General features: G+C 47.1%; 1 protein-coding gene across 1 annotated transcript in view; it reads left to right on the top strand.

The window, feature by feature from the left end:
* Positions 1-22517, top strand: part of BRINP1 (BMP/retinoic acid inducible neural specific 1) — a 91729-nt gene that overhangs the window by 9886 nt on the left and 59326 nt on the right. Inside the window, exon 2 of the mRNA XM_017810416.1 lies at positions 18622-18889. Within this exon, the coding sequence (XP_017665905.1) occupies positions 18672-18889 (218 nt within the window). The 5' untranslated portion in view covers positions 18622-18671. The remainder of the gene's footprint in view (positions 1-18621; positions 18890-22517) is intronic.

The following is a 22517-nucleotide window of genomic DNA, read 5'->3' as shown; positions in this document are numbered from 1 at the left end:
CCTGGTAGCAGTGACACAGTGGAGAGAGATCAGCTATGGAGCCGTGTCCCCTCCCCACATTTTCTCCCCAGAGCCGTATTCCCATGCACCTGAGGGTCTCGAGGTGCCTCCTGCAGTGCCTCCTGTGTGCTGGACACAGTCCTGCATCCTGCCTGTAGTCATCCACCATCGCCGAGGCCACGCTGCTGGGAGGGAGGAGGAACCTGCCTTTCTCCACTCCCTTCCTTTCCCTTCAGCCATTTTTTATCCTGTTCCTGAAGAAAGACATTTGGGTGCAGAGAGGACAGGCTGTTGTATGCAGACAGGGATGTTCAGCTTTGACAAGTGACACTTGTTGAGGGCTCCTTCTCCAGTGGCCATGAGTGAGCAGAGAGGAGACTATTCTTCAATGGTCATCTGCTCTGGGGCTGAGACAGGGAATAAAGCAGTTCCTCCCAGAAAAGTGGGAAGGATGGACAGCTGATGGCTGTGAGGAAAGCACACCAATAGGTGGAATTAAGTTCTGAGGGGTGTGTGGGGCTGGGTGGAAGGAGGGGAGAGCTGGCAGGTAGGAACACAAAGTTCACCTGCAAGGCAAGTGTGAATGCTGAGGCAAATTGCCACGTTGGGACAAATGATTCCTGTGCCTCCTGGATTGCAAACAGGAGAGAGATGTGACCAGCAGGTGCAACTCTGCTGGCGAGGTGTTGTGTAGGTGTGATGATTACTGTGCTTATGGGCTTGGCTGGAAAGGGGAAGGATGGACAAGGGAGCTTTAGTTCTGCAAAATTCACGAGAAAGATGCATGCAAAAAAATAGCTATAAGGTAGGACTGCAATTTACCTGCATTATTGGAAGATTGATTTCTGATGAAAGGAGCAGAGAGAGGAGGGGAATAAAATTTTATAGACGGCAAGAATGGGGAACAGAGCTTTAAAATGGCAGCTGTGAGTTAGTATTCTTGAAGGATTGGTTCAAATGGGACTGCAGAGACCACTGCTAGCTTCTGATTTCCAACCACCTGTATTTAGAAAAGAGAGGGAGACCAGCAGACTGGCCTCAGTGAAATTCTGCTGGATTTCCCCCAGAGAATCAGAATTGTCCCTGCATTTCAAGTGCCTGAAAGACTCAAAACACTGAGAAGGCTGAAAGGTGAGGTGAGGGTCGAAAGGGAGAATGGCTGGCAGGAATAAGTAGATTGTAGCCTAGGCTGGATAATTCAGGGATATGTAATAAAACTGCATGGTGACAGATAGTGAATAAAAGACTGCAGGTATATTATGGTTTACGGAGCACAGGACAGATGTGTCTCTAAGGAGACTGTGATAAGGAGGGGAAGGGAGCAGTGGATCAGGAGCAGAGGCTGTTTTGGGATGCAAGAGCACTGTGTGAATAAAGCAGTGCTGTAGCGAGATAGTTCAATCATGGTACTGTCACCAACATGTTATATATGACCTTGGGCAGGTCACTTAGGCTGATAGCTTCCAGAAGAGCTTTTTAAATGCATGTGTTTCCATGCACAGGAGCCGAATCTCTCACAGTCAGTGCTGCAGCTCTGAGCCCTCCAGCTCACACAGTGAATCTCAACTACCCAGGGAACTCGGATCCAAGTTTGGAGTGAGGGAAAAATCTGGATTTTTTTTTTTTTTTTTTTAAAGAATTCAGCATCCCCTGTCCTCAGGAAATATTACCCCCCCAAAGACTGGTCGTCAGCAGTGCTGAGTATTCACATTTCCAGCGCTGGGCAAAAGCAGCACTGGTTTGCATCTGTCTCCCCTCCACCCCAGCAAAATGGCTCAACCTTTAGAAATCTGTCCTGAATTAATTTCTCTCCTCTTTGCCCAAGACCACTGGCAAAGTCGTCCTTTTACTGGAATATCCCTCCCTTGCACACAGAAATGGGGACTTCCACAACACCCACAGCGAGGTGCAGGTGCAAACACACACACAAAGAGCTGTGCATTGTGCTTTAAGGAGCCTGAATCAAGGCAGTAAATAGCAATTAATGATAAAGCTGCTTACACTAAAAAGAAGAGCAAAAGAGGCTGATAAGTTCTTCCTGCCAGTGGATTCTCCTGCAGTGCTTCTCATTACTTTGTTTTCGAGTCTGAAGGCAGAAATTTTGTCCGTGGCTGCACTTTTTTCCCTCGCTGCTGCTCCTCCAAGGCAGCTTTTTTTGTAGAGCCTTGAGACCAGTGAACTGCAGTGCCCAAACCCTTCGTGGCTCAGATAACTTTGATGCTGGGGCATGACCCTCCCTCGGGGGCCATAATAGTGGTGGCCAGAGGTGCTGGGGACAAACACACACTCTGCTGCCCTTGCACAGCGTTCCTGCTTGTCTGCAGACCTCCAGCTATAAGATTTGGAGCTGGGGAAAAGGAAATCAACAGGAGAGCTGAGACCCATTCTGGATTTTATTTTTAGGTGTGATTTTAAAGCTCCAAGCACTTGAAAGGATATGAGGACTGATATCCAGCTCAATAATGCAGACTTTCTGTAGTAAGAGGCTCAAGGATGCATTTTCCATGCCCCACATGCAGAGTGTTCAAGCGTGCAGGGTCTGCTGGGACAGTGCTGGAGGATTGTGGAGGATGACAATAAGCCTTTGGAGGGTTTGTGCTCACTCATATTGCCCACAACTGACGTTAATAAAGCAAAATATACCCAGAACTGGGTTACTTCTTAGTGGAAGTTTCTTTCCTCCTGAAGAAAAACCCCAAGAGCAAACAAATGCAAGTGCAATGTCTATGGCTAAGGGACACAGGAGCCAAGATCCTTGGCAATGTGGAAACACCTGGAGATATTTTGATGCCCAGTTCCTATATATGTGCCCAATTCTCTTTAAATCCACTGGAAGCTAAGCAGGTGATGCTTCCCAAATACCTCTGGGACAAAGACTGCTGGTGGGTGGCTGTGAGGAGGGTCCTGTGCTTGGGAGACCAGACATGACAACAGATTCAAATGAGGCCTGAGGAGCAGGATCCCTGGAACAGGCTGTTCCCATCCCTGCGTGTCTGTGTTCCAAGAGCTCTTTAGGGAGTTGAGTCAGGGATTGCTGATTCAGGGAGCTCTGCTATTTTCTTTTGCTTAATGTCATATGCACTTGGACGTCCCACGTTCCAGTTTTCTGTAGGGACCTCGTGCCTGTTTGGTTCTGTGTTAGGGGTAGTGGTGCTGGAAAAAAAATAAAAATGAGAGCCAGGAGAAGTGAAAAGAAAGAATTCAGAGAAATAGAGGGTGAAAAGGGATTGTGTCACCGTCTTAAAATAAACCAGCGCTATGTGGCAATTTCTAATGGAAAAAGTAAATCCACCCTCAGATCATTTCCTGGGAACTTTTCTCTCCCTTTCGATACAAGGATTTGCTCATTTATTTTTCTGTAAATCTAATTATTTCACTCTAATTTCTCTGTTGAATGCAGGTTTAGACTAGAAGAGAGCAAAGGACTCTGAAAGTTGTCAGCTTAAGAAATTCCCAGAAACTCAGCCTTGCTGATATCCCTCATGTTGTTATGAAGATCTGACAGACAGTTATTGGAATTCTTGGTAGGAATAGGTGAATAATGACTTCTCTTTTTTTTCCCATCAGTTTGGTTCTGGAACAAAAAATGAAGGGGAAAAAATTACTTTAAGGTATTTAGATATAATTAGTGTGGCAGGGAAAGAATGAAAAGATTTTATATTTGAGACTAGAAGGAAAGGGTAGTAGAAAATCACTTCAATATTTACATTTAGCAGAGAAGCATAATCCCTTTTTTTTTTTCCCATAGCCATATTATTCCACTTTTGGTTGGTTTTGGTTTTTTTTTTCACTTTTTTTCTAGATCCACTTAACAAACACCTCATCAGAAAGCATTTAAGTTAAGAAATAATGCAGTTGTGTATTTGATTCTTTTAATTTTTTTTCCCACCCCATTTTTTGACAGTAACTGTCTAATGAATTCAATCTGAATTAATAAACATTGGCAGACAATCCCCAAGCACTTTTCTGAGCCTAATTTTAGGATGTGTTAAAAACAATGTCTCGCATCCTCAGTGCCTGTGATTGCAGTTCCCTTTATGCTACAGGCAGTTAAAGACAATTCATACCTCAAATAACACACACTCAAAGGGTCCAGAGCGATGGGAGATAAAAGGAGAAAGTAAAAAGATTTGTCTGAAGTCAGATTAAATCAGGAGAAGAACATATAGAGAATCCTGTGCTCTTGGCTTTCATTCCCCACTTTCTCACTAGCCTATGGATTAATTATAAATCTCTTTCTCACCCATTAGATTTCTCTCATACTTCTTCTAGTCCTGCACTTTCTCATTCACACCTTCAAGTCTTTGCTACTCTTCCTTTAATCCGAGTTTCCTGACACTCTATTTTTTTGCACATTTCCCTCTTTCTTCCTCTGCTCCTCCTGGAGAGGATTGCTAACGAAGTGGCAAGTGTTAATAACATGTCTTGGCTCTGCCTGCTGGGGTGGATAAAGAAGGAGCACGGTGGGTGAAGAGTAAAGAGGGAGGAAGGGATGATCTGAACTGATTTCTGGACAAAGGTGTGAAGAAAGGCAGAGGAACCCACTGCACTCTCGGAATGCTCACTGTTATGGGAGCAGAGTCTGAACTGAATGTCTTGGGAGGAGAACATCAACATACCTGCAAGGTGGACTTGTACCCTCAGGGATACAGAGGGCAAAGGGGCAGCAAAGACTTACAGGACTGGGAGATGTGTGGGCAAAAGGGAACCAGCAGATCTGCCCTCTTTGCTGGGACAGGACCTCAACTGAGGATTTATCTGGATGGTTTGTGCACAGGGACTTGCCGTGCTCGAGTAAAATCAGCTGTGAATGTGCATATTCAATGAGACAGGGGTTGGGGGTGCTCCCTGCACACCGGGGCTGCCATGCTGGCAGGGATTAGACAGCCATCTGCTCGCTACAACACACTCCCAGGTCTGTACCTGGATCCGGGATGTCGCCGGAGCTCCTGCTGACTTCCTCAAACCCCGCGGGTTTGTCACTGCAACCTCTGCTGTGTGGGGCATGCACAAACCTGGGCAGGGCCTGTGGGTTTAGGGGACAGAGGCATCGAAAGGGCACACAGGAGGAGAGGCTCAAGAGCCTGTACTTTGGGCTGACAGCTGCAGCTCCCTGAGGAACACAGGCCAAGCCCACAACAGCTGGTTGGAGAGACCGTGTGGGCGCTGTGGGAACAGAGATGTTGCCTGGTCTGCAATCCGGGCAGGAGGAGGGAGAAAACAGAGATGTAAATTAGAAGGAAGTTTCCTTGAGCTGCTCTGGTCTTGAGAATATTATACCAAGAATAAAATGTCCAGGAATAGCTGTCTGTCATTGTAAACAGTCACATTAGCCATGATGGATAACTTCAGGCTATGTCTTCATGAGCACGGTAGACTCTAAATACTCTTCTTTCTCTGGAAACTCCTTCCAAACACCTTTGATTTCACAGGGATAAGCCAGCTGTATTCCTGTTCTGCATTTAATTTAACACTCACAGAAAATTATTTATCTAGCTAGCTATTTATTATCAAATTCCACCTCTGCAGTTGAGGAAAGTCTGTTTATTCCTTTTCCACAGCAGTGTCTCTGTCTCTGGCAGCTCTGACTAGCTGCTAGGTGCCCTGGGGAATGTCGAAGCAGAATTAATTAATCATGACCAGCGATGGAGGTGTTTTTCAGATTTGGATTTGGCCAGCTTGTTGCACAGGATCTTTCTGGGAGTCAGGCTGTTGAAGACACGAATGTGACGCCTGCTCTGGATTGCTCTCAGCCAAAGTCACTTTGGGAAGCTGCAGAGGCATGTAGGATCTCTCCAGTGCGGGGGAGATGCAGCAGAAGTCAGCAGTGTGCTGGTGGAGGGGACTGCAGGACACCGTGCCAGTGAAACTGTGAACTGCCACTCAGCATGTCCTGTCCTTCCCCCAGCCCCAAAGGTGTGAATCTCTCAGCATTCACATAGAAGTCTTTCCTGAATGCCTCCATTGGAGCAGGAGGAGTTGTGATGGCACCTGGCACTTGCCAAACTGGAAGTCACCCTTCAGCATGCCCACGGGTGATGGCAGTGCCGGCCAACTGCACAGGCTGTGCTGAAGCAGCAGTGTTTGCTTTACAAACAGCTCTGAATTCTTCCAGACCCTCTTCCCTCCCTCTGTAGAGCCTGGTGGAGCATGTGCTGTTCTTCCTGCTCAGTGATTTCCTCCTGGCAATGGGGAAAGGTCAAGTGCCCAGGCCAGTTCTCTTGGATCTGTCCTCACCCTTCAATTCCTTTGGCCATGAAGGGCTGATGATTTGCAGAGTCTGGCATGGATGGGCAATCCCTCCCTGCAGGAGCATTCCTGCTTTCCAAAGACACTCCACAATATGGCTTGGAGTAATGAAGCATTTCCCTCAAGGACTCTTCCAGGGGGTAATTCAGTGCTCCATTGTACCCTTGCTGTCAGAGGGATAGGGCTCCAGCACCACAGATGTGCTGATGACAAGGGGTAAGATCAACTTTCAAGTAAATTGTCCACGGTGTTCAGGATTTATCATCCTCAAACCTCTTTTTCTGCCTTCAACTTGTTCCATTGTTGCCTAACACAGAAACAAATTGAGGCACTTTGCTCCTTCCCCACCCCAGAGATGAGGCCACGTCTGGGATGGAGGCATTTGTGGGGCGGGGAGGTGGAAACCTCGGCTTTTAATGGAAGTCTCAGACTCCAGCAGTGCTCACTATTAGCTGAAAGCTGTAATCCATAGTGACAGGCCAGCTGGAGCACGAGGAGACATCCAGACAGATCTGCATGCAGAGGTGCCCTCCCAGCAGCTGCGTGGGGAAATTCAGATTTCTGACCACAGTGCCTGGTGGTCGAGGCAGGTCTCTTTAAGAGGAAAAGCAGACAGAAAACCCCCCTCTGCTGCTGTAAATAAACCTCCAAAGGTGGGGGATGCTTCTCCTTGTTATTCCCACTGCACAAACACCGTGGTGGTGAGGACTGACCCCTCTCTCCCAGGGGTGCTGAACCTTTGATGGGAAGGAGCAGCTCTTCCTATGTATTGGAACTTTCTTTTACCCTCATGAAAGGGGGGAGAAGGGAGAGACAATGGTCAGGCATGGCCTCTGTGGGAAGGAGCAGCCCTTAGTACCTGCTGGAGCTTCCTTTTACCCTGATGAAGGGAGAAGGAGGCTGGTCATGCTCTGCCTCTCCCTCCATCCACCATCAGGCACAGCCTCACGCTGGGGTCCTGCTTTTCTCCCCATTTAAAATGGACTGTGTGTCCTCTGGCCATCCAGCCCTGCCTCCATCTCCTATTGAGCTGCACAGGACCCTCTGGGGACATTTCCCTCCATGAAATGAGGGATCAATAAGTTGCCTCGTTCCAGGCTCACTCTGCGCTGCCGTTCTCGCCCTCCCTTTTGCCACTTGCTTTGCCCTTGTTTTCAACTCACTGTCACCACCACCAGCACAGAAGCAATGGCAGAAATTCAGAGCCTATGCATGGAGGAGCAAAAATGTGGTTTAAAACAAGAAAAAAACCCAAACAACCGAGCAGGTAGACTTCCAAGAAGGAGGTGGAATATATCTTTTAAAAGTACATAAGTGGTTTGGAAGCCAAAGGCCCCAGGAGGTCAATGGTATTCAGACTCAAATCCCTGATGCTCATGAAAACATTGCATACGAATTCCACTCTGGGAAAATCTGCATTTTCTTCCTTTTTTATCTTTAGCAAGCGGAGAAGTTGGTTTTCTGGTGTGCAGAGGGGAGTGGGGCTGTGCCATGCTGTCATTGAGCTGACAGACCTGCCTGGAAAATGGACATGCTATTTCCTTGGCAAATTCTTGCCTTTTGATATGTGGTTGGGTTTGTTTTTTTTTTTTAAGCTTCAGCCTGAAGGAGAACCAGGATCCCACAAGGCTCTTACGACCTAAAAATTAAAAAGTAATAATAATTTGGGACCATCAATATTTTCCGTTCCTGTGGTGCTGAAGCACTAAAATGCCATGAGAAGTATTTATCACTGTCTAATGGTAACACATGTAATAAATGAAACAGCATCAAATATTTTATTCAATCAACAGTATATTTTCAACTTATATCAATACAATGCAAAATGTGTAAAAATGTCAAAGCAAATTAACTGAAACAATATAAAAATAATGTGTTTATTTCCTCAAAATTAAACATTTCAACATGACTGAAATGAAAAGAGAAAATCAAACTGATTTGTTTTGACACTTTAAACGTAAAAAAGTTTGTCAAAATTGACATGTTCCCGTGCAACGTTTGGATTTCGAGAGAACTGCGTTTTCCTGTGAAAAACTGTTCTGTCAAAAATTTTTGACCAGCTCTACTTACAGTCTATCTAAACAGACAAGCATCACAGCCAAGACTCTCAAACGCTCCAGGTGGTCAGGAGATGGATTTAGCACAGAGCAGAACCGTCTCAAAGAAGGAAATAAATAAACCTCACAGCTAGAGGTGGCCTGAAACTTGGCTCCCAAACTGCTTTAATATTGGAGATGCTCAGACCTGAGTGGTTTTGGTCTTTAATCCTGGCAAGGACTGAATTCCTTTGGTTTTCAGCAGATCTGTGTTGCAGAACTGATGGGAGAGAGTGTTGGTGATGGTGAGATTCCAGTGCAGACCCTCAATATCCTCTGGGATTTTTCAGTTTTTGGCATTGATTGGGCTTTAGCTGGTACCAACCCTCTGGATTCCACTGATTATTACTGATAAGGGTGAGATGGCTTTATTTTTCACACATTCTTCTGTCTCAGTGGGATTTCCAGGCTCAGTGCTTAGGGAATAGGTGGGAATGCAGTGCTGCAGTACAGTGGCTCCAGGGTTCAGGGCTGGTGAGAACAGCTTTGGGTAGTTCTCCCAACTTCATGATACACAGATTTTAAACCTTCTCATTATATAAATGCAGTTCCAGGTTAATTCGAGCTTCTAATTTAATATTCTGTTCCAAATTAAGAGTTAATATGGTATTTGATTATCTTTTTGCAATGAGATCCAACCCAAGGCTCATTGACTTCAATAGACCTTCCAGGAGAACCTGCAGTGGCAGAGCCTGGGCTGGTGCATTCTGAGAGCAGGAGACCTGCACTCAATATTTCTGACTTCTGTTTCCAAGCTGCCCATAAAATGGTGTTTTTTGGGGCTAATACATTTTCTAGCTCACATTCCTATCCTGAATTTAGGCACCTGTGCATCAGTGTGCACATGACTTCCATATGGGGTGGCAGGGCTGTAGAAGGGGCTGAATCTGGGTGTTTTCAGTCTCACACAAATGTCCTGTGAGCTAAAGGAGTCCATCCTAAACACTTAAATTAGTGATTTGTGGAACACACCTCCAAGTCTCTGCAGAGCATCCCTCAGGGAGTTGCAGGGATGTGAAGGGAGCAGCTCTTCTCACCCTGGTCCCACGTGCAGCTCTGTTCCTCTGCACAGCTCTGAGCTGGGCTGTCCTCTGGAGGTCCCACCTTGTCTCTGGAGTGTCCTGGCAGGACTGTGCACGAGGGTCTAAGACAGAGCCTGAAGGAGAATGTGTGGCCAAATGCACATGGAGATTTTTATGGCCACAGCAAATTCCTCATCCGCTCAGTGGGATGAGGAAAGCGGAGCTGCCCGAGGCCAGGAATTGCAGTTGCCAACTCAGGGTCCCTTTTCTCTCCCCTTTTCAGCTGCCCCTGGTTCCCTTGGCTTCATCCAGCTGAGTGGTGGCTGAACCTGGTGCCCAGAAGGAAGCTCCAAATTAAATGGTGCTTGTCACCCTGGCTGGCAGGGCTGTCATTATCCAAGTAACAGGAGCTGTACCAGGAGAAGCCCCTGGATTTTAATCCCTTCTGCTCCTCCAGTTAGAACAGAGGAACACAAATGACCCAGGTCAGAGGCTAAGCTCCTTGCTGAGAGACAAGAAAAATGGGAAGATAAACCATTTGCAAGGATCATTTGGTAACTTCAGCTTCTTAGCATACCTCAATAAGCAGTGGTAGTTTGCATTCCCCAAACCCTATGGAGTGGGGTCACTCCATGTGGCTTTTGTGGCAAAGTCTCTGCCCAGGAACAAACTTCAGAACAACAAAATTATTGCAAGGAATGTCAGATGTGAGATAAGAGTTGACTTTCTTGCATTTAATGTTGCACTATTGCTCTTCAGGGCAGTTTGGGCATCAATTTTCGTTTCCTTCAGTCTCTCTGCTTACAGGTCCCAATGGTTGCAAGGGAATATATTAGAAAAGCAAGACTGGCACATGGGATGGAACAGGCATGAAACCCAAACCCAGGGTTTTTGGACCTGACACAGGCCTCACTGAACTGACTATTCAGATTACTCTCCTTCCTAAATTTCCAGTAGAAACTGTAGGGAATAGTATGATTTTTGTTCAGTTTATCGTGTCTGGTTTGCAGGTGTTTTCTTGTTCCAAAATGCAAGAACAGTATTAAATGAATTTGGATATTTCCTCTTATGCATAAATTACAAAATCTATTTTGGCTCAGTCAAAACACGCTGTTTAAGAAAAACACTTCATTTTGATTTTGAATGTATATTACTCAACATGTAATGAAAAACAAACCACAATCTTGAACCGATCCTTTCCAAACTGAACACTCGACACATTCTGTTCCAAAGAAAAGCTGACTTGATCAAAATGCCTTTTTTTTCCCCCTTAAATCAACAAATTTCTACAAAGTGTTTTGCCTCTGATGAATTGGCATTTTCCTGACGTGAAATGAGCAATCCAAAAAAATTCTAAGCGGCTCTGTGGCAAGTCCCGGCTAATTCTGGAATAGTAGCAGGAAGGTGCGTAGGAAGGGTACTGCAAGGAGATGTAGCACTGAGCTGAGACTTAAGAGATTTGGGCTGAATTCCTGAAGCAGTTATAAAATGAGCCGGGACAAGTCATTAATCTACCCCGTGCCTCAATTCCCATTCTGCAGAATGGAAAAAGCAGCACTTCCCGATCTCCTAAAGCTACTGCAAGGATAAAAATCTATTAACACTTATGAGATTACTGGACTTTGATATGAGGTGTATAAATACAGAGGAAGACAGAAGAAAGGGCTGCATTTTTGTGTAACTTAGAATGAAATTATGGGGAAGTGGACTAGCTAGGACAATAATTTAATAATAGTAGGAATAATTTCAAGTTCAGGGCAGTGCTTAATAGAAATCACTGCTCACCACCCATCATATTTTTTTTTTTAATAAGCAGCTCAGAAAAGTGCAATTTATCATTATTATTATTATCATCTATATTCATCCTATCTCTGCCACTTCACAAATGAGAGGAGTTCCTCACAAACATCTACAAAGAGAGCTCATTATCCAGCCTCCCTATTTTTAACTCTCATTTGTGACAATAGCTATCAAAATCCTGCCAACAGTCGGGCTGCTGGTGTGCTGACACCACTGCTCCACAGCCCGCTGAGCGGTATTATCTCACTGTTCCCTCGTGCTCCCCCATCTGTCCCTGGCCATCTGGTGTCCTTGGTCTCCTAATTAGATTGTGAGTTTTTTGGGGCATGGACCGCCTTGCTGGTTTCTGTTCGTGCAGCACCTACGGTGGGACCGGTCCGGGCTCGGAGCAGCAGGACTGGCTTCAACATCACAGAATCACAGGGTATCTTGTGTTGGAAGGGACACACAAGGACCATCCAGGCCAACTCCTGGCCCTGCACAGACACCTCAACAATCCCACCCTGTCCCTGAGAGCGTTGTCCAAGCCCTCCTGGAGCTCTGGCAGCTTTGGTGCTGTGCCCACTGCCCTGGGGAGCCTGGGCAGTGCCCAACCACCCTCTGGGGGAAGAACCTTTTCCTGAGATCCAACCTGACCCTGCCCTGACACAGCTCCAGCTGTTCCTTCAGGTCCTATTGTTGGTCACCAGACAGAGCAGATCAGTGCCTGTCCCTCCACCTCCCCTTGTGAGGAATCTGAACACCACAATGAGGTCTCCTCTCCAGATGAACAAACCTTTGTCTCCTCATGTGGCTTCCCCCCCAGACCCTTCATCACCTCTGCAGCCCTGTGACACTTCACCACATACCTGTGTGCACTATTGAGCACTGTGAGGAGGTTCTCCTCTCCAAACAGAGCCTTAAACCAAGAGCCTGAGGATCCTGGAATTCAGAGCCCCTTGCCCAGTAGATTTGTCATGAGGACCATTGAGGTTTAACTCCCTCTGTCCAGCACCACCTGCTCTTGTGACTTGGTGGAGGGCTGCTCCCTGCCTTGCTTGGTTTCAAGCCGCCTCTCACCCTCCTCATCATCACACCGGTGGTTTATAATTAGCTGAAGTGTGGGGACAAACGAGCTGAAAGCAGGTACGGAGCTGTTACCAGTGTGATTCTCACCTCGTTACAGGCAGGGAGTAATTAGAGTTCTTGCACAAAACCCGCTCCCTTTAGGCTGCTGGTTGAACTGCATTAATAAAGGAGGGTTTGTAGGGTGGTTTTGGTTCACTGAATATTCTGACAAGTTGTAAGCAAAGTGTTGACAAACGGAAGAGAAAAAAAAGTCTCTTCTCCTCGAAGTCATTTGGGGTCAAAAGTAATATTTTTATCACTGTTCTCTCTTAAGAGGATGGAGAGACAAATCAAAAGGAGAAAAAGCTTGAGTAGTTTGAAATAGAGATTTGGAAATGTTTCCCCTTGGAGCTCTCACTACCCAAACACTGACATCTCCCAATCGTTATTTTTTTCAGCATGAGCAATTTGGCAAAAGTGAAGGGAATTTGTGGACTGTGTTGGTATTCTTGGAAAGGTATTTCTCATCCTCTCTCCTTGCCTGTCCTTACCTAAAAATGTTTCAGCTGATGAATATCCCACAGGTTTAGCCACTCATGCATATTTAAAACTGTAATGGTTAAAGAATAATGCAAATTTGGACACCAATCAGTGCAGAGTTACCGAGTTTTGGGGAGGAATTCGGTCATCACTGCCTGAAACGGTGAAATCCCACTTCCATAAAGAAATAGCTTTACAACCAATTGGAATTTTACAATGTTGCATGCCACAGTCATCCAGGGACTCGGAGCCACTGCTGAATTGCAGCTCCATCCCTGACTCCAGTCAGATATCAGTGTCTGCAAGTTTGAGCTATAAAGACATCTAGGTCAGAAGTGCCCAAATTCTGTTTTCCCAGAGCTCAAGTTTATCCACAGCAGTTCCTATGACTTAACAAACCCCGACAGATTGGCTTCCCCATTCCTTTCCATCCGTGTTCCCTGTTTTCCTCTGGCTCTGACAGAAAAGGTGTCCCCAGCTTGGCTGGCTTGCTGGACAGGGTTCCCAAAGGACAAGCAGAGCTGCTTCATGGGTGCTGCCTTCCAGCACTTCCACGAGCCACCTCTGAATTAGGGGCAGGACATAAATGTTATTGCTCCAGTTGCACCTGCCACAAGTTAAATCCTAAAGGTGTAGGGCACTAGTTACCTGTCTAGCAGGAATGTGAGTGCACAGTTAACTCAAAGCAGAGATGGCTGAATAAAATCCAGAGGAGCTTATCCCTACTTAAAATTAAGGGTACACTTAAGCTGTTTGCTGAAATGAGGTCAGACATTCGTCACTTTACAGGGTCGAGCTCTAAACCAACATAAGCTGTTTCATCTCTCCCCTGACACTTCAGCCTCTTACTAATTTATCAGCATCCTAAAGCACTGTGTGAAGTTGCTGCAGAACAGAAGTGTTTCAGATACAAATAGCAATTGTTAGCCTCCTCCCTCTGGTAAATGGCAGCAGGCAGAAGCCTCTCTCAACCTGCCAAGAACCAAATGTGGGACACAAGGAAGAATTATTGGTGCATGAAGCTTAAAGAGATAGGGGACTTATTTCTTTGCTGCAAATAATATGTTCAGTAATTTCTCTTTCCCGGGTCTGCGTTTCTGATGGAAACAGTTCACACCAACGAGCATGGGGGAAACAGAAGGGATGTGTGTAAGATCAATTTGAGTCTAATAGAAGGCATAAATGAAAGGTGAAGAGGTTGGGAGAAAGGTAGAAAATCCCAGGAGGCAGAGGAGTAGTGGAGTGTTCACAGCAAGCAATGGAGAGTCGGAGCATTTCATCCTGTCTGCCCATTTATAGAGGGATCTGGGGCTGCACAGCCTCCCCCAGATGAAACAAGACCTTGCAATATCATTTTGTGCAAAATCTATCATTCTGAGCTACCCCACTGTATAAAAATTACATTTTAAGTGGCTAAGTAGACACCCAGCTCTATTCTTTTCTTCTTATTTCAAGAAACAATGGGAGTAACAGAACTTGCCTGCCTTACTAGAGTGCTGAGAGCTTTAATTAATGTCTCTAATTCAATTTGAACTCCTTGGATAAAAGGCACTGCCTTGTGACAGCAAAGGTATTGCCGAAAATAGAATATAATTAACACACAGATATCAATCACGATGAAATTAAGTGTACATTCAAATACAACTTGCACTTTACAGAAAGTACTTGCCTATTTTTCCTCCAAGAATCCTGAAAACTCATAAGATAAGGAACATTTAATGCTCCAGACTGAATTTGAATTAGAAAAAGGCCACCTTAAGCCACCTAATAAACTGCAAGGGGTTGTAACAGGAACCTCCACTTGCACTGAGGGATGGACGGTGCTGGAAAATGACTGGAATGTGACTCAGAATCAGCACATGGAACATTTTCTTCTCCCACTACTTATTTACCCTGAACTGTAGCCCGTGTTCTGGCTCACCCACTGATCATGTTTGTTAACAGATGTGACATTTGCATGATCGTGTTTGTTGACATGAACCAGAAGGCCCCAGCTCCCTGCATTGCTCTGTGGTGCTGCTGAGTGGAAAGGGAGCTTTTTAGCTTGGATTTTTTCAACTGCTGCCTTACAAAGCTGGCTGAGATGGTTGTCATTCATTGCTCGTAGGACAGGAACACCTTGTGAGTCATGTGGGCAGCAGATTTGCATTGTTGTAGATGCTACAACCAGATTCTGGCCTCTCCAACAAGTTCATGGTCCAAGCAGTCACACAAATACTGCTGTGACTCCATGTTGGTAACTGGAAAGTAAGGCCGAAAATAAGCATGCAAGGGCACTGACCAAGGTCCTAGAGGGTGTCTGGGGCAGAATTGAGCAGAACATTGGATTTCTGAATCAAAACTCAGTGTCTGACTCCTCCAAGCCTTCCCTTTAGTGCTGAGATTCCTTCTGTGCCAGACTTAGCCTTGAGTCTCTAAACCAGGGGTTATAGTCTTGGAGACATCACCTCCCTGCTTCTTCCCTTTTCCCTTTTGCCAAGTCCCCAGAACATATTTCACATCAGTGGAGCCCCATAAAGACACCTAACAAATTAATTTCAGATTCAAGCTCGTTAGGAGTTAGATTGAATGCACCTCACAATATTGCCTTAGACACAAAATAATCCCACTTTAGTAAGCTTTATAGCTTCCATGGGGACCAACCCTGTGGAGTGTATTAATGTTTAATGTGAAACAACATCCCTACAGCAGCTACAGGGGGGAAAAAGATACTACTAAAAAATTAAAGTTGATGGTGTGATAGCAGTCTGGACCCAGTTGTGCTCTGCCATCCTCCATTGCCTCAGGCACCATTCCCTGCTCTCAGCACTGATCCAGCTTCCAGACTGGAGATGTGGCCACTTCTTCCAGTGGTCTCAAGGCATGTTCTCCCCGTGTTTTACCTCTTGGTGAAGTACCATCACAACCCTAATCATCCTGACTCTGACTGTGGCCTGAAGGAAAGGAAGGGAGGATGAAGATGGTATGTGTGGGGAATTAGGGAACATCTTCTTTCTTTCACAAGCCGATATTTCCCCAGTGTCTGATGTTCTCGTGTGGGAGGACACACTGGGATTTCTCTTAAACCCATTTTGTTTGGCTCTTCCCATAGTTTGGTCCTCACTTGCACTGTGCTGGGAATTGGAAGGGGGCTGTCACTCCACCTTGGTGTGTAAGAGCTCCCTGCCTTTCTTTGCAAGAGGAATTCAATAGAAAGTGAAATATTTAAAGGAAAACTGATCCAAGCTGGCTGATGAGGGAAGTAGTTATGGATGAGTTTAATGAACAGACAACCAAGCCAGCTTGGACAACATGTGCAGAACACCTGATTGTTATCAGCAGTGATGGCACATCCTGCTCAGGGCAAAGCTGCTGAGCTGGCAGCTGCATCCCACTGTGGTGGGACAAGAGCAGCAAGGATGGAGAGCCAGCAGAAACTGTTGAACTGGAATTTGGAAATCCTGAGGGTGGGATGCAGCTGGGAGCTTTTTCCAGTAATCACCTCAGGCTCATGACTGCTGTGAGTGGAAGCAGAGGTGTACTGTAGCCCACTTGGAATATGCTCTGATCCCCTCAGTGTGGGGCTGGAAACTCCCCAAACCCCTGTTTTTTAAGGTAGACTTGAACCAGTCCTTTGTGTGAGGTGAGGGACTAAAGCACCAAGAACTGCCCTATGTATGGGTGAAGTAGGAGTCAGGTGAAGGCTGATGTTAAATACACATCTCCAGAACAGGAACAACCTCCTCAACCAGGAGCTGCAGGTCCCATCAGGTTTAATAATAACAATACTCCCTCTGCAAATGGGAAGAAGTTTACACGTGGCCAACACAGAAAAAACCAAAAAACAGAAAAACTTCCCCATGTTTAATTTTTTCTCATTTCTTCCTGTAATGCAACAGCTGAGTGTCATTTTTAACCAGACTTACACAAGTCTGCCTTGTCAAGCGCTGCTGAGCTCACTGCAGCTCCACTGACACATGCTGTGCACACGTGCAGGCTCCCACACACCCCGGCTCACACTCGGCTCTTGTGCTCCCTGGCACACCCAGGGCTTCAATCCACCTGCACAGCAGACTTGCACACTCACTGCCGTGGGCTGGAGCTTTGCTGTGCTCTTGGTGACAATTCCTGGAGCATGGGAGGTGGTCCATACCAGGCAGAAATGCTGATGGCCTCTGGTCTGTGCTCTGCTGCTCACACCAGCCAGGGTGGGAATGTGTGTGGCACCTCGGTTTGGCCTCCCTTACACTCTTAGCAAAACCTTTTCTCTCTGGGAGTTGTAAACTTTTGGAGCGCTTATGGTGGACTCAGAAGGGTTTCTGGAGATGTACAAATAAGCCTGACACTAAATCTCACTGTGGCAGAGCTCTGCATAGCCTTTCTCCTGCTTTAAAAAGTAGCTGCAGTCTCTCTACACTGTGTTTTACAGAAATAGGTGGGTATCACCTGACCAGGGGGAAAACTTTTGGCCAGGTTTGAGCTCCTAGAGTGGGGAGTGCAGCCTTAAGATTGCTCTGCCTGCCCAGGTGTGCACACTGTGTTGGCATATCCTCCACAAAACCCAGAAGGACAGGAGGGGGGCAGGAGAAAGAACCGGTTCTGAGTGTGGAGAGAGGAATTTTTCCGAGCAGTGATGAGGAGCACAACCCAGCAGGTTGTGGTTCAGGAGAAAGTGGGGGGTTACACACTGGGTGCAGGGTGTTAACTAGCCCCTCACCTGCCCTCAAGGGAGCACATGGCTTTGTTCAGGGAAGGGCATCGGGCCAGCAGCCTGACTGCGGAGGCGGATGATCTAACGGCTGAAACGCTGGAAATGGGAGTCAGGAGACCAGGGCTCTCTTCCAGCTGTATCCATGGCATGCTGAGTAACCTTTGGCAAGGCACCTCACCCCTCTGCTTCCCTTCCCACTCATCATATGTCTTGTCACTCGCCAGGGACAGGAGCTGGCTCGTGGCAGGGCTGTCCTCAGCCGCGCTGTGCCGGGGGGTGCGGCGGGACAGCCGCTCTCCCACCACGGCAGCGACAGCGTGCCCTGCTCCAGGTGGTGTGGAGCATCCCCTGAAGCTCCCTAGTAAACCTCCTACACTGAATATGCGTGTTAAATATGTCACCCTGCAGAGCCTTGATCTTGGGAAGAGCCTGGAGGTCCCACCATAACTGAAATAGCAACAGACCCCATCCCGCTCCACCAGACACACATCTCCCCAAACCCAGGCAGGAAAGCAGGCTGAGGACATTTTTATCTGTCAGAGTTTGGCAGGATTTCATGGTTGTGTGTGTGTGTGTGTGTCTGTGTGTCCGTGTGTGCTCCTCGCCGGAGCCTGGGTAATTATTTTGTTTTATTTCTTTTTTTGGCAACACTTTAAAGTGAGAGCTGGGTCTTTATAGATTGCTCAGGTTGCACGGAGTATGGATTACAGATCATCAGAGAGACATGAAAGCAGAAGACACGTTTCTCTGGCACAGCATTAAAGGGACAATAAAGGGGTAATTGTAGCCTGGGGTGCAGCCACCTCCTGTGCCCGGCCTTCACTCGCCTTTGCAGCACTGCAGAGAACTTCACGAGGGAAATGATGGAGAAGCTGGGGTGAGGATGGCTCAGGTCAGGACCTGGTTATTTCAAAGGTGATATATGCTCAGGAGGTTAAAGGCACCACTTAGGCACATGAACAAAAAACTGCCAAATACTCTAAGCTGTAACACAGGCAAACTGAAGGCTTTTAAAACTAGATTTTTCCTGTCTTTTTGCACCCTGAGAGATGGTTGTCAAAGGATCAAAGCAATTCCCATTTTTAAACTCTCTCTTTCTCTCCCTCCTCCCTCTCCTCCCCTCCATTTCTCTCTCTCTCTCTCTCTCCTTCCTCCCATTCCCTCTCTATTTCAACAGGACTCCACAGAATGGAGCAAGAATGAGAGGAAAAAGGCAGACAGAAAAGCATGAACTGGAGGCTTGTTGAGTTCCTCTACCTCCTGTTTATATGGGACCATATACTCGTACAGCCCTCCCACCAGGACCCAGCTGCTACCAACCAACATGTCTCCAAGGAGTTTGATTGGCTTATTTCAGACAGGGGGCCTTTCCACCACTCACGGAGCTACTTATCCTTTGTGGAAAGACATCGTCAAGGATTTACAACCAGATATAAAATATACAGGTATGTCGGTTCCCCGCCCGTGGCTCGGAGACGTTGTTTGGTGGTGGGAGCTCAGCCAGTTCCCGTGGGCTCCAGGCTCTCAGTCCATGGGAGATGGATCATTGTCCCTGTTCCACCTGGAAACACTCCCTTGGTTTTCCGTGGTCCTCAGCTGGCAGAGCAAATTGCTTCAAAGGCTGGGCTGTGGGGCTCTGATAGTGAGATGAAAGCACTGCAGTGCCATGGCAATGTGCACAGCGTAGACGGAGATAAAAAGGGACTAAGGGTGTGGGTGTTCTTCGTTTGCGGTGACAGACAGTTCACAGGCAGGTTCACAAGCAGGTTTTTCAAATCAGCGAAGCTCTGGACAGCCCAAACTCATACATGTGAACTGCCAATAGCTTCAGGTTCACGTGGGCATAAAGATGTCACAGCACACGTCAGTGTGACAGCTCTCACACTGCCGTGCATGAGCCTTACCTGGCTGCTGCCTACCAGAGACCTTTGCAGATTTTCTCTCCAAATGTGTTGGACTTGCTCACAGAACTGTGATCTTGGTTTAAAAAACTGCAGAGAATTAAAAAACTACAGAAAATAGGCAGAATTTGGATTTTCCTTTGCCTTCTAGGTTTTGAAGCCTTTGTTGCTGCTTGTTTCAAGCTCTTCTTGCCAGCTGTGCTATCCAGAAACACACTTTTTTCCCCTTCATTTTAACATGAAAAGCCGGGGTGCTCACATGAACCTCCCATTAGAGCAGCAAGTGCTTTGGAGTGAAGGGGAATAAGCCAGCAAGTGTCAGGAGATTTGTGCTAAAACCCAAAGAGACTGCAAAACTCTCAGAGACATGTGTGCATTTACATAATTATATAGTCCTGTTGTGCTTCAGAAAGACACTTGCAAACACAGCCATGCAAACCAGTAGGCAGGGAAGTGCCAGTGAATAGCCTGTTGGCACATGGAGACACAGGATGGCTGGGGATGGGGGAGCAGGGATCCACATGTGTGCAGGCAGTGTCCTCCCACGGGCAGGGAGCCAAAAGCCCTTGCAGAGTAATAGAGACACGCAAGGCATCATCTCTGTGTGGGGAAGAAAAATGAGTTGCTCCTGTGCCGTGGCCTCCAGGGAGTGCAGCACCCCCTCCCCTCGCACCAGCAAGGGGAGATTAGCACAGGGTTGAAGATATTGTCCTGGCTTGTCCTCATTCAAAACAGCTCAGGGGGAAGACAGCCCCAAAAACTAGAAATTCTGCTGCCACACTTCCACTAGTGAGGTTCTAACAGTGAGGCCTTTGCTCGCACAGAGCAGCAGAGAAAACTCGCCTTTTTTTTGCAAAACCTTTCTGCCTGGCTGTGGCTCTCCCCAGCTCACCCCCTGCCCTGCCTGACAACAGACACTCTGACCAAAGCCACGGATCCCTGCCCTGCTCAGTGCCCCTGGCAGCAGCTCTGCCCTTTGCTAAAGAGCTGTGCAGCCCGGGCTGCCAGCACAGCACTCTGCAGGGATGGGCTGGGGGGGAACCCACGCGATGGATGTGTTCAGACACATCCACGGACTGTCACTGCGGGTCAGGCCACAGATCCATCAAGCCTGGGATCCTGTCTCTAAGAATCATGGAGAAACGGGTCAGGAAGGACCTTGAGAGGTCATTTACTCCATGCCTCTTCCCCAGGGCAGACTCAGACATACCTGTGTCACGTCTGACAGAGGGTCGTGTGTGACCTGGAAGGTTTCCTGTGATGGGGAATTCACACCCTGAGCAGGCAGCCTGTGCCACAGCTCTGCCACCTCCACTCTTAGAAAGGAGCTAAAAATTGTTTGCATGTGAAGCCTGTGATTTCTAGTTTTATCTGTTAGGGGGTGAGGAACGAATTCCCTTTTGATTTGTAGGAGACTGCTAAGAATTTGAAGCCTTATCTCAGTTCAGGATAAACTTTATACATGGGAAGTGGTAAGGGATCTGTTTTTCTCTGTTTCTGCTGGATATTGCTGAAGCACTTAGGAAAGGCATTTTCCTATGTATCGTGGGGAGGACACAACATCCTCCTTCCACCATGGGAGAAAATAGGCAGCAGCATTCTGTGTGCACGGGAGGAGTCTGAGAAGGGTCTCACAGATGGTGACAATGCTGGAGAAGTCAGTGCTCAAAAAGGAAACTGGAGACGAGACAAAGTCCAGTGGAAATCGCCAGGGAAAGAGTTTAGAGAGGCAGGGGGAAGACTGCAAGGGCACCTTGGGACATCTCATGGCCAAATACCACGCGCTGAGCTGAAGGGACTGGGGAACTCCAGCCATGTGTGTCCTGCTTGGAGCTGCTGGGAGATGAGCACTTTGGAAAAACACCCTCTGGGACTAATTTGCTCCCAGTGTGGTCACCTGAGGAGGAGGGGAAAGCCTTATGTGCTTCAGCAGAGCACATGGGGCCATCAGGTAGGAGTCTGGCTGGATGTTGGAGGGCTGGCTGTTTTTAATATTTGTCCCTGTTGGCAGAACTGGTCACTTAAAAACAGAGCCCATGCATTTTTGAAGGAGTATCAAAGTCAGTCTTGCTGTGGGGAATTAGTGGAGCCACAGTCAGTCCTGGCAGCTGAGAGCTGGACTGTGCACACCCCCCAGAACATATCGTTTTACTGAAACCCACAGGGGTAAAATCTCATTTTGTGGGCTCCTTAAATTGACTCTGAGAATCTGTAAAGCTGTTGGGATTTTGTCAACTGTTTAATTCCAACACAGAAGCCTCTTTCCTACCAAATGATGTCTCTCAATTGCTCTTTGCACTAGACTAGCCCAAGGGAGGCACATATTCTACATTAAGGATATCACTCCTTTCCTTAGAAATGCAGCTGATGTGGAGCAGGGGAATTTTCTGTGCAATCTTCTCTTCCAGTGTTCCTTTTCCCCCATATGTTTTTTGGTCAGCTGGTTTGTTCTGAGTCCCTCAGTCAAACAGTTCCTTGGGGCACTTGTGGTTTTGTTGAGGGAGGTTTCACCTGACCACTGCTCTTCTCCTAAGGCCCATAGCAGACCCCAAAGCAGCCACAGTGACCAAGGGTTTGGAGAGGATGTGAGGGCCTCCCCCATCCCCAACTGAAACCCTGTCAGCTGTTAAGTGGTGATTTCCCCAGTGTCCTTCTGTGCAGGAACATGGACACAGTGCATCAGGACTGTGCCCTTGACACTGGAAACCCTGAGACAAAGCCACTGTGGGTGCTCAGAGCAGCATAAGGCAAAATGCAGCATTTCCTCCTGTTTACAGGTGATGTTAAAACCACCAAACCAAACCATGCAACAGTCCTCCTCCCACCACTGCTGAAGTCCAGGAGTGTGTCAGCAGCAAGCACAGAGCCTGTTGCAGTTATCAGGGCTGTTTTATATGCTGCTTAAGCAGAATTGCTGTAGAACCTCATAGCTGCTGCTATCTTTCATAGGATGCCTGGATTCAGATCTCCCATCCTAGCATGGAAAACAGTTCCCTGCTACAATCTCCAAAAGGCTTGTTCCCTCCTCTGTGTTTCATTTCAGCAGACTTTGGGTCTCTTTTTTGCAAAACTTGGACCACTGATTTTCCTGGTCCCCTCAGTCAAGGTTTGCACCTTGCTGTGGTGCAAGGATGTGGTATTAGGAGGAAGGCAGGCAAAGGGGGAGATGTTT

Source organism: Lepidothrix coronata, unplaced genomic scaffold, assembly GCF_001604755.1.
Source record: "Lepidothrix coronata isolate B3197 unplaced genomic scaffold, Lepidothrix_coronata-1.0 Scaffold28, whole genome shotgun sequence".
Classification (NCBI taxonomy): Eukaryota; Metazoa; Chordata; class Aves; order Passeriformes; family Pipridae; genus Lepidothrix; species Lepidothrix coronata.
This window is presented reverse-complemented; position numbering and strand designations above follow the sequence as displayed.